Consider the following 10,657-nt stretch of genomic DNA (forward strand, 5'->3'; position numbering starts at 1 on the left):
CTTAGCTCATGTAGCATGCCTGTGTTGGTTGTTTGCAGGCATTAGTCTGCAGTGCTTATTGTTGCGTACCATCTGCTGTGAAATCATGTCTTGTGTTATTATTTGATGGTATGCCCAGATGGACGTCCACAACTTGGCAGTGGTGTTTGCGCCAACCCTGTTCCACCTAACGGCGGCGGGTGATGTGTCAAACGGTCACACGAGTCCAACAGCGTCTCGTAAACTCAGCAAGTCCAAGAAGAAGGCAGATTATGATGAGAGCTCTGTGAGTAAAAAGAAATAGCTTACATTGTGTGGTTCATGACACTGGGGGAGGGGTGTCTTGTGTTACTGTCTGGAAGCTGAGTTTCTCGCCTTTTCAAGTGTGGTCGCACCCACTGCTCCGGTCTTCACCCGGCTGACTTATGATTGCAGGTCGCAGCCAATATTAAAGAGGGCCGACGAACCCCCTTTTAACTTCCCACCTACATTCTAACCAAGCAGAAGCATAGTCAGCTCACGTATCTAAAGTAAAGGGCTGCAAATCTCTCACTCATAATCATATTACGGAGCAATCATCCATCCAACTTTGAGTAGCCATCATGGCACTGGTCTGGCCAACTTTTCTTTGTCTCTATTGTCTCACAGTGTAGGTGCAGTTCTTGGTGATAGTATTCTTTGTTGTTTTTGTTGTCGTTTTTGTTTCAAATCGTTATTCTCGCGATGGCCAATCACCAATAAGAGGTTGTTGTTTTTGTTGTCGTTGCTGTTGTTGTTGTTGTTGCTGCTGCTGCTGCTGTTGTTGTTGTTGCTGCGGTTGCTGTTGCTGTTGTGCCTGTCATTGCCATAACTTCTGTTCATTTTCTGTGTGATGCTAATTTCTTGCATTCGTATCATGTCCACAGAACGCCATCAGCACTTTGGAGATGATGATCACGAATGTGGACCACCTACAGCGGGTGAGTCTCCATAACAGACACCAGGCCCAGCGGAACCGGTCCGGTTGGTCAGGTTATACCGGACAACATTTTCAGCCACCAACACATGTTTCCTGCTGTGGAGGGTATGTGTACCCGCGATACCATACACAAACTGTATGAACGGCCATGATGCTACCGGACCAATCAAAAACTGCTTCCGGCGGTCCTGGACACCATCTTCTATCACAGAGCACAGTTGGGTGATTGACACTCTCCCTGTCCGACTTTGCTCATTAGTTAGAGCTAGTGTGGCTTCAAGAGAGTGGTAACTGTGGCTGCTTTCTCTGCACATTTGCTCAATAGTCAATACCAATGTTGTATTCTGTATGAGGGTCAGATCCTTGTACTCGTAGTTTGTGCGCTGGTAGACAGTCCAGTTTCAGTTGGCAGACAAACTGTCTGATTGACTATCTTTCCAATTCAATGTCTCCTTAGTACCAACATATTTTCAGCCATTCACTGGTTTGATTTGAAACTTAACCTCGGTTGTTGCCTGGCATTACTGGGCAAATACCTAACAATGGTAGGAGCAGTGGCAGCTGCTTTTTTTCATTTACTGATTGAACAAATACTGACTGTGTCCATCCGACCCCGTAATGTGTATTCCTGTCTATCCTTGTGCCTCTCTTCCCAGGTCCCCATGGACACGCTTATGATCAGCTTACACACATCGACAAATCCTCTGGATTTCACTGAGGCAGCTCACATCTCAGAACTGGGCAAGGATGCCGATGGCGTGGGTGACTATGTGAACTACGTCGAGTTTTGCTTCCAGGGAATGCTCAAGGTCAGTGGCGTTTTATTGCGGCAGAGTCTAGCCGGGGGCACATCTGGAGAGTTGTGTCTGTCTCTCTGTCTGTGTGCATGGAGGGAGGGGGTCTCTTCGCAACTTTGAAATTGACTGCCATATGTGTCGTTTATGACAGTGGAAAGCTTTTGCGATGCAAAGGTGTCATCATGCACAATGCATCTTTGTATGCAGTCAAGTGAATTCATGAAAAATGAGGTACATACATTGTAATTCTGAAAAAGTAGTGACAGTCTACATGTACCGTAAAATCCTGCCAGAGCGCCCCGTCTCTCCTATCCGCCCCTCCCTGACTTCTTGTCAGGGACGTGATTGATTGTATCCTCGTATGACTCTATCACAGTCTGTGCTGCCGTACTGTACTGCAGACGCGTGCTCGCCCCCGTTGGAAATGTACGCAACAGTGCCCACCCTCTTGACCAGGGATCGCACAAACCCTGAGTTTTGACGGGTCTGTACGACTCCTGGCTCTTGACCTTTGGTCGGTGTACGAGATGCACGAACAGTTTTCGTAGGGTGAGTACTTTTTCATGTAGCACTGAATGCGGCAAGTAGGACTCGCCCATCCGCCCCTCCCCACCTGAAGCGTCGAGGAGGTAGGGGTAGGCACTTCAGCCGGTTTTTTCCAGTCAGGTTTCTCCCAGGTTTAGCATCGTAAATCGACAGTGGTGGATATCACAAGGTCACACACAAAATTTCATTGAAATCCACAAAGACACAAGTGAGATATGAAGGGTTGAAGAGAGGCAATTGCATAAGGCGAAAACAATACAATTTGTGGTATCAACAGCATCTCCAAAGTGTTATCAGTGGATATAGTCGCAAAACTTCAGAGTGGCATTTTCGAACACACGGCTCTCACAAACACCAACAAGTGTTTATGGATGAACAAAATACTAATCAAAGTTCACAATAGTCCAGAATACGGCAATTGTTACCACAATCACCATAGCAACCCCATAGCAACCCATAGTAACCCATGGCAACCCCATAGTAACAGCTTCGGTTTGCTGTGAAATTAGCTAATATCGACATAGAGTTCACCAGCAGGCCACTGCTGCTGCTAAATGCTATAAAAGACATTCTTCTGGCACTCAGAAGGTAAGCACACCGAGATACCATACGCAAAATGAATTGAAAGCGGAATTTCTGCATACACAACGCACATGCACACGTTAACGCCACTTCAAACAGAGGTTCGATGTTGGAAACCAGTTTCTCTATTGGCAGCTCCTTTGTACCAGTAGAAAGTGCAAACTAAATTACTTCGGACCTTCTGCAGCAGAACAAACTTGCAGAAGTGAAGCTGCGAATTGAGAGCAAGGCGTTCGTCAGTGACGCAGAACATTTTTGAGAGCTGCTCCTGTGCTGCCTCCTTCGAGATCCAGAGTCCACCTACAGCCGTGGTCTCCGTCAAAGTCTCCTTTTCTTTTGATGTTGTTCTTTCTTGCGTGTGCTACCTGCCTCCTTCTCCTTCACTTGCTCCATACAGCAGTCATGAATTGTCTGCTGGCGAGCCTCGAGATTCTCACAGAATTTTGGTGCAGCGCGCCTGGATGCGTCGATCAAAGTGTCCCTCTCATCGGCGGATTTCTCCTGTAGCCACTGTGCCGTTTGATTGTTCGTAAACATCAGTAGCCGTTCAAGCACAACAGGGTCAAACATTGGCTTTCAGCACGCTTTGAAAACTGGCTCAGGTAGGACGACGACGCATCTTTCTCCTCCGCCTCAAGCCCTTCTCCTCACTATCTACGTCCATATTTCCTCCTTGCGCAGCTATGCGCAAACCCTGGTGAACAAGAACTCAACTGTTTCTGAATGGAAACACGACGCTGAAGACGATAGGCAACGTTTCCAACGCGTACTAACAACATTTCCTTGTGAAAAAACTCTTTGCTGGAAGTGTACATGACCTGCAAGTCTCAAAAATGTACGCACTATGACGTATGTAGGCTCTACTGAAAGCTGAACGCCAGAGCAGCACGATGCACTGAACTACAGGCCCGTACAACGAAGCATGGCGCGTACCTGTACAGTTTTGCATAGGCACTTGAGTGATACCACGCAAGTACGCACTCTCACCTTAGCAAAATTTGACAGGTCTTGTCACGTGACTGAAGTGCCTAGTAGGGGCGCGCTGGCGGGATTTTACGGTATGTGGAGTAGGGAGTTTCGCGACTATAATTCGTGAAAGCAGTTTAATTTATTTCAACATGCACGTAAGTGGTGTGCCCCTCCTTGATATTTAACAATATTTCTGGGTCCCCTCATCAACACACCTAGGCGGTCTTGTAGTTCACCAGACTGTGGTATTTTAGCCTATCCCTGTGATTTGCACGGACAAATCCCTCAAATTATGCGCATCATAATGCGGCCGAAAACAGTGAAGCCAGGATTGGGCAGCAATTATGCAGAGGAATGGGAGTGACAGGCAATTGCGACTATAATACGTGAAAGCAGTTTAATTTATTTCAACATGCACGTAAGTGGTGTGCCCCTCCTTGATATTTAACAATATTTCTGGGTCCCCTCATCAACACACCTAGGTGGTCTTGTAGTTCACCAGACTGTGGTATTTTAGCCTATCCCTGTGATTTGCTCGGACAAATCCCTCAAATTATGCGCATCATAATGCGGCCGAAAACAGTGAAGCCAGGATTGGGCAGCGATTATGCAGAGGAATGGGAGTGACAGGCAATTGTGCAAATATTGCATGGCCATGTAATCCATGGCAGAAGATTAGCACAGGCTGTGCTCCACAATCTGACAGATCCAAGCACGGCTGGACTTTACTTTTGTATCTATTACGTACGAATATCCGTATCCCTTCTGTTACGTACGAATAGGTATTCACTGGTTTAAGGTACTCTGCACATTTCATGAGAGACTTGTCCGTACTTGTGTGTGTGTGTGTGTGTATGTGTGTGATGCGAATTATTGTTTGCTATGGCATAGGAGCATAACTCTGGCTATAAGAATGGCTGGATCCAGGTGTCTTCGCCGCATTCGTGCGAGATCAGCAAAAAGAAGGTGCGCGACGGCCACAAGTTGCAGCTCTGGCGAGGTGTGGTGGATGTGCCTGCAAATCCTGCCGACATCCAGCGGAGAATCCTATGGGAACGGTATGGCGTTGTCCTTGTAGTACTGTTCGACACGTTGTTTTCGGTGTAACTTTGATTTCGGCAATTTCGGTAAAGAAACCAGGTCACCTAAAAGCAGGGGCGTCGAACACGCTATGGTCACTACGGTATTGACCGTACCACTCTTTGCCCCAAGGTACCCCATGAATCAATCAAAAGCACTGATTTCTACTCTAAATTTTGACAAATTTCAGCGTAGCCACCTCTCTTAACAAGTAAACTCTACCTCAGATGGCTGGCCGTACCACCCTAAGTTATCTTCCCATGCCCCTGTAAAAGGCACTAGAGTATGCACTGAATGTGAAGGTAATGCTGCGCTGGTCACCTAATTCTACATTACCTGTACACCTGAAACCAGGCAGGTTCCTGACACCGAAATGTTAATACATTGTACACCTAAACGTACATGTTATACAGAACTGCTGTCCACCCACGGCCAATTGTTATCTTGTGATACGTTACCACATGATTGCTCAAGACCGGCCCAGAAATTTCCTCGTTTCCTATCTGCAATAGCATGCACTGTATCTTCCATGCTAGTGGTGGTTTAGCATGTGCGCTAAGCCTTGTTAACGAACGTGGAACATCTACCACTCATACTTAGTCTGATGATCATGCATCTGATTATGATGTCATTGCTATACATGCGCATGCGTAGCGCGCGCCACTCTCCCACGCGTGCTTTCCAAATCTTGCTTTAGAGAGAGAGAAAGAGAAAAGAGAGACTCCTTTGTCACTTTTGCTTTCCGACGACTTGACTCACACCAGAAAACAATGTGTTCTGAGCCGGGTGCATGCCTGTATGTGGAGAGTGCGTTAATGGGTAAAAATACGCCCGCATAGTCATGGATCAGGGGGGGTTGTTTGGCTCCTGTCCCACTGTTTCACTCCTGAGCTGCTCAGCCTGACCTGTAAATATCTTGCCTTGTTTAACTCTCTCTTTCTCTCTGCTCTGCTCTCTCTCTCTCTCTCTCATTTCAGGAATAATTGGGATAGTCAGTTTGTAACGTCACAATGCCTGGAGGTGTTAGATGACTCGACGGAGGTGTACCAATATGTGTGTAGGTCAATGCCATCTCAGCCAAATCGGGAATCAGTTGTGCTAAGGTGTGTATACTTTACATGTATTCAGCTGTCCATAATATTCATATGGCATACAGTCGACTGCACTTATAACGAACTTGCATATAGCGAGTTTCGTGATAGCGAACCCTTGTCCAAATCCCTGTTTGAACCCATACAAAATTGACCCTTTCTAGCAAACAGTTTTCGTCTATAACGAACCAAATCTTGTAGGGCCGCATGTAAACCAAGTGCATTTGTACTATCATGGGCCACTTGCCGGTCAGGACTTGCTTTTTGTGTAGTTTATAAAATGTAAAAAGACCAAGGAACTACAAGTTACACTATAATGTCCACTAACACCACCAGTTACTAAACAATCAGCTCATGCGATAACATTGCACAACACTGACCGACGGTGCTGACGTTCTACAACTAACTGGCTAACAGCTCTAGCACATCTTGGATGCGCACTCCAACAGGCTTCCAACTTGGAAGGTTCTAAGTTATAAAAATAACATAAGGAGGGGAAGGTGAAGGTTATTTTCCTTGGCTCTCCATCCGAGTTCATTTTTGTATAGTGTTTATTGCATTTCTGTTATAACGAACTTCGGTTATAAAGAACTAATTCTCCTGCACAATGGTCAATGGTGTTCGCTATATCAGGCGTCGACTGTACGTCGTGTTATGCCGTGCCTACTCCCTTTCTTTCTAGTTCTCTTTGTACATGCTCACCTTCATTCTGCCTCTTCTTCTACCAGACATTCTGATTGAACACTCCTGCGAGGAGATTAGGTGCAAACTTGCAAAGCATGACAAGTGCCGAGTCTGGGACTAGAGAATACGGCATCAGTGTAGTCCTCTCAGGTCAATGAGTGTCTTGATGCATAATTCTTGCATTCAAATTTCGGCAAGAATCACTGTCACTATGGATTTTCTGGAAGTAGACACACGCACGTAAAACGAATCCTTTCAAAAATGGTTATGTCGCACTTGGCAGTCACATCAGATTATCCCGGGTGGGAGTAACTGTGGGAACGGAGAAGAAAAGTTACTTCTTTCTTTTGCAGTCAAACTCCTCGTGTGTGATTCGATCGTATGCTTGGTTGTGCCCTGGGTATGCATCTGCCTATGTTAGCTACATGTATAAGAGCAGTCCTTGTTTATTACTCAGTAGATTTGTTCGTCAATCCGTGGCCTTATCTCTCTCTCTCTCTCTCTCTCTCTCTCCCTCTCTCTCTCTCCCTCCCTCTCTCTCTCTCTCTCTCTCGCTCTCGCTCTCTTTATCTATCTCTCCATTTCTCTCCTCAAGGTCATGGATTAACCGTGAGGATATCTCTATCATCATGGCTACCAGCGTGCAACACCCGAAGGCAACATGGCAGGGCGGTGTCGTCATCACTGAGTTGGCAACACGCTACGTCATCGAACCACTCGCTGCAAATCTCTCCAGGCTCACCCTTATTACCAGGCATGATCTATGGTGAGTGTTTCACCGTGCCGTCTCAGGGGCGTAGGAGGGGTTTTGGAAGTGGTACGACCGAAGGTCGGCGGCTGAAGGCCGTTTTGGAGGGGGTCCGGGGGACCTCCCCGCGGGAAAATTTTGTAAAAAAAGACACAAAATCCTGCGTTCTGGGAACTTCTGGCACACTTCTGGCACAGTTTATAAGTCATAGAATTATTTCACGGGCAGAAGAGACGTGCATGGACATGCACAGATGCATGGCAGATCTACGAGTACGAGTCTAGAAAAAGGTCAAAGTCTGATGCGCATATGCATCGATGGGTCCTGATTTTTTATTACGGTTTTGCACGTTCCGGACGGACCACACTTTTCGAAAAGTGGTACGGCCATGGTCGTACCAGTCGTAGCGGGTGCTACGCCCCTGCGTCTATTATGTTGTCAGAGCTACCCCCCCCCCCCCCCCCCCCCCCCAATAAAAATGATATCGAAAAGGGGCAAGCCTACAAGGGCAAGTTCAAATTATCCTCGTCACCTTTTCGAGAAACATCTTAGAAGAGATTAGTTGAAGAATCCCAATATCCCTCACTCTTTCCTTTGGAATTGGCATAGCAATGAGGTTTTCCAAGCATGGATCCCACGTGAAAATGGGCTTACCTTGCCATATGGGCAAGTTTTGTCGTAGTTTCTACGGGAAATGCATATACAAAAGGCAGATTTCGCGGGGAATATTCCAAGCTCTTCTAAACTAATCCACCTCTCCCATTGGATGAGGTTGTGGAGTTTCGAGGTGACTTTCGTTTTCTGAAGAGGCCAATTAGCCACCTCTTCAGAAAAACGAATCTCATCGAAAAAGTCAAAGCGTGACGATTTGAACGCCCCCTAAATATGCCATTTTGCCTCCATGAGGTTTAATGCAGCTTATACACCAATGTGGCGCTGATCATGGAGACTTTGGGGATTGACATACTTTCTGCGTGAAAATCGTTTTAGAATGGCACTACAAGGTGTTATTTTGACATTAGACACCCTTAGCAAAAAAACGTTATGTTGTAACGGTATTATCGTAAGGGTGAAAATACCGTGATTTGGGTTCCACCTTTAGCAAGATGCACGCTATTTTTAGTACGCTGTTGCCACGAGAATAGCTTTGATTTCGTGCGGTACAACCATTTTTGTCACCATATACGCGATACAAGGTGAAATGCGTACGGACTATGCAATATTTGGCTAAAACACGTACCGTTGATCACAACGATAAATCAGTCCCCATAACGTTTATACGCTGCAGCTTCAACGCTATTTGGGTGATCAAGGTACGAGTACCGTAAAAAATAGCGTTACCATTGTTTGCTATTAAAGGGTGTCTATTGTTTCTGTACAGTTGAGATACACCGAGAGCCCCATTTCCTCCGTACATCAGAGACGTGTGCAACTGATTGTGTTTGTGTGTGTATGTGCATGTGTTTGTCCATGTGTGTCCGCACTATTAATGCAGTGGTCGGTCACTCAACTTTTACAAGAACTACGGACCGTGGAGTGTGGCGCAGGTGTGCAATATCCGTGACTCCTTCTCACCGGAGTTCTCCATTCAACCGTCACCACGCTCGCGCCCTGGTCCTTCATACAGTATCCTGTAACGGATGGCACCGTGGAGGAAGAAGGCACACGGACATATAATATTGTATGAGCGTCTCGATCTTTCTCCTCCGCTAGCTCTATCTAGCTCTGTCCCAGTTTAGCCTTTAGGTCTCTAGCTTATCTGCCTGTCGGCTCTGTGACTGTACCCTGATATATCCCCATCACCAGTGCCGCTAGCACCACCTACTGGTTGATCTCTTGCCACTGGTGCTGCTACTCTGGCTTGCTGTGGGTCACGATGGCGTTTGCACTTCTGGATACCCTTGTTACTACTCATTGTCATTGGAGCGCAACATTCTCAACTAGGAAGATGACTTGGCTTCTGATCAGTGGCTGCCTTGCCGCACCTCGGAGACCTTGCATCGCGGAGTGTTTGCTATCCTCGACCTTGACGCTGAAGGTGCAATGGAAGTAGAGTGTTCAGCCCCTGTAGTATACTTTCGTCTCCCGTATGTGTGTGTGTGTGTGTGTGTGTGTGTGTGTGTGTGTATGCTGTTATGTTGACTAGACCATAATCCACTCTAACCCCACTGTCTGCCGCACTGTCTGTATATTGCACTGACAAGCTTTTCCATTATATATATTTATATATAGCTGTACATAGCTTAGTATGCTCTAGAAAAATCCTTCATGCCACATAGTGCTGTGTGTTTGTTGTTGTTGTTGTCGTTGTTGTTGTCGTCGTCGTTGTTGTTGTTTTTGTTATTGCTTGCACTTTTCTTGTGGCGGCTTCTTCTTGTCCCGGACGTAGTACCGGTATAACTTCCGCTCTCTGCCATATGCTTTTTTCTGCTGTCTAGCCTGGCAATATTCCACTATTTCTTGTGTGTTTGCTCGCTCCGACTTGCCGCCCGCAGCTATGTCTGTGCGTATCGCCTTCCTGTCCCGATTTTGTTCAACCCTCCCTTTTGGCCGCTGGCTTGGCTCTTTCTGACCGGATTATGTCGTTTCTTCTGTCAAATTCTGAAATTCTGACCGCTGCTGGATCCTTGTTGCCAGAACCCCGTATCTATTTTTGCTCTACCTTCAACAAGCTATCTTTCCTCTATCACAGAAATAGATCCAACAAACTTAGACTGAAGTATTATGATACTGTATACCTATTACGTGCTTCTATGCTGGCAAGCAGCCCAACTTTCGAGACTGCAAACTACTTTTCGGTATGATTCTCGCAGACAATACGATATAGACAATGCATACTAACGCCTTGTGAAACGAACACATCTTGTGTGTGTGTGTGTGTGTGTGTGTGTGTGTGTGTGTGTGTGTGTGTGTGTGCGTGCGTGCGTGTGTATGTGTGTGTGTGTGTGTGTGTGTGTGTTGTGCCAGCTAGTTCGGTTGGTGGGTACACTTATGCCTGATTGTGTAGGGCCTGTTGCCAACGGGCTCGGCTTTTTGAAGGCGTAATGTTGTACCTGCCACCTTTGTTGGTTCCAGGGTTCATATACTTTCTATTTGAAGTATACATACCTGTTAACCATGGACTGCTTCTGGCTAGATTAACTCTTGTGTAATCAATGGTGCAGTGAAGCTTATATCAAATCCACTCTGATTTAGCAACCCACACTAGTAGCAAGTATTACCT

The 10,657-nt window shown here is 46.3% G+C and overlaps 1 protein-coding gene across 2 annotated transcripts in view; it reads left to right on the plus strand.

Moving 5' to 3' along the window:
- LOC135817204 (rho GTPase-activating protein 7-like) overlaps positions 1–10,276 on the plus strand; it is a 31,953-nt gene extending 21,677 nt beyond the window's left edge. For both annotated transcript variants that reach the window (XM_065330334.1, XM_065330333.1), the window contains exons 13-19: positions 119–265; positions 885–938; positions 1,594–1,746; positions 4,723–4,889; positions 5,889–6,014; positions 7,282–7,452; positions 8,930–10,276. In XM_065330334.1, coding sequence (XP_065186406.1) covers positions 119–265; positions 885–938; positions 1,594–1,746; positions 4,723–4,889; positions 5,889–6,014; positions 7,282–7,452; positions 8,930–9,071 — 960 coding nt within the window. In that variant the 3' untranslated portion in view covers positions 9,072–10,276. The remainder of the gene's footprint in view (positions 1–118; positions 266–884; positions 939–1,593; positions 1,747–4,722; positions 4,890–5,888; positions 6,015–7,281; positions 7,453–8,929) is intronic.
- Positions 10,277–10,657: the final 381 nt, after the last annotated feature.

This window comes from Sycon ciliatum, chromosome 5, assembly GCF_964019385.1.
Source record: "Sycon ciliatum chromosome 5, ocSycCili1.1, whole genome shotgun sequence".
NCBI classification, from domain to species: Eukaryota; Metazoa; Porifera; class Calcarea; order Leucosolenida; family Sycettidae; genus Sycon; species Sycon ciliatum.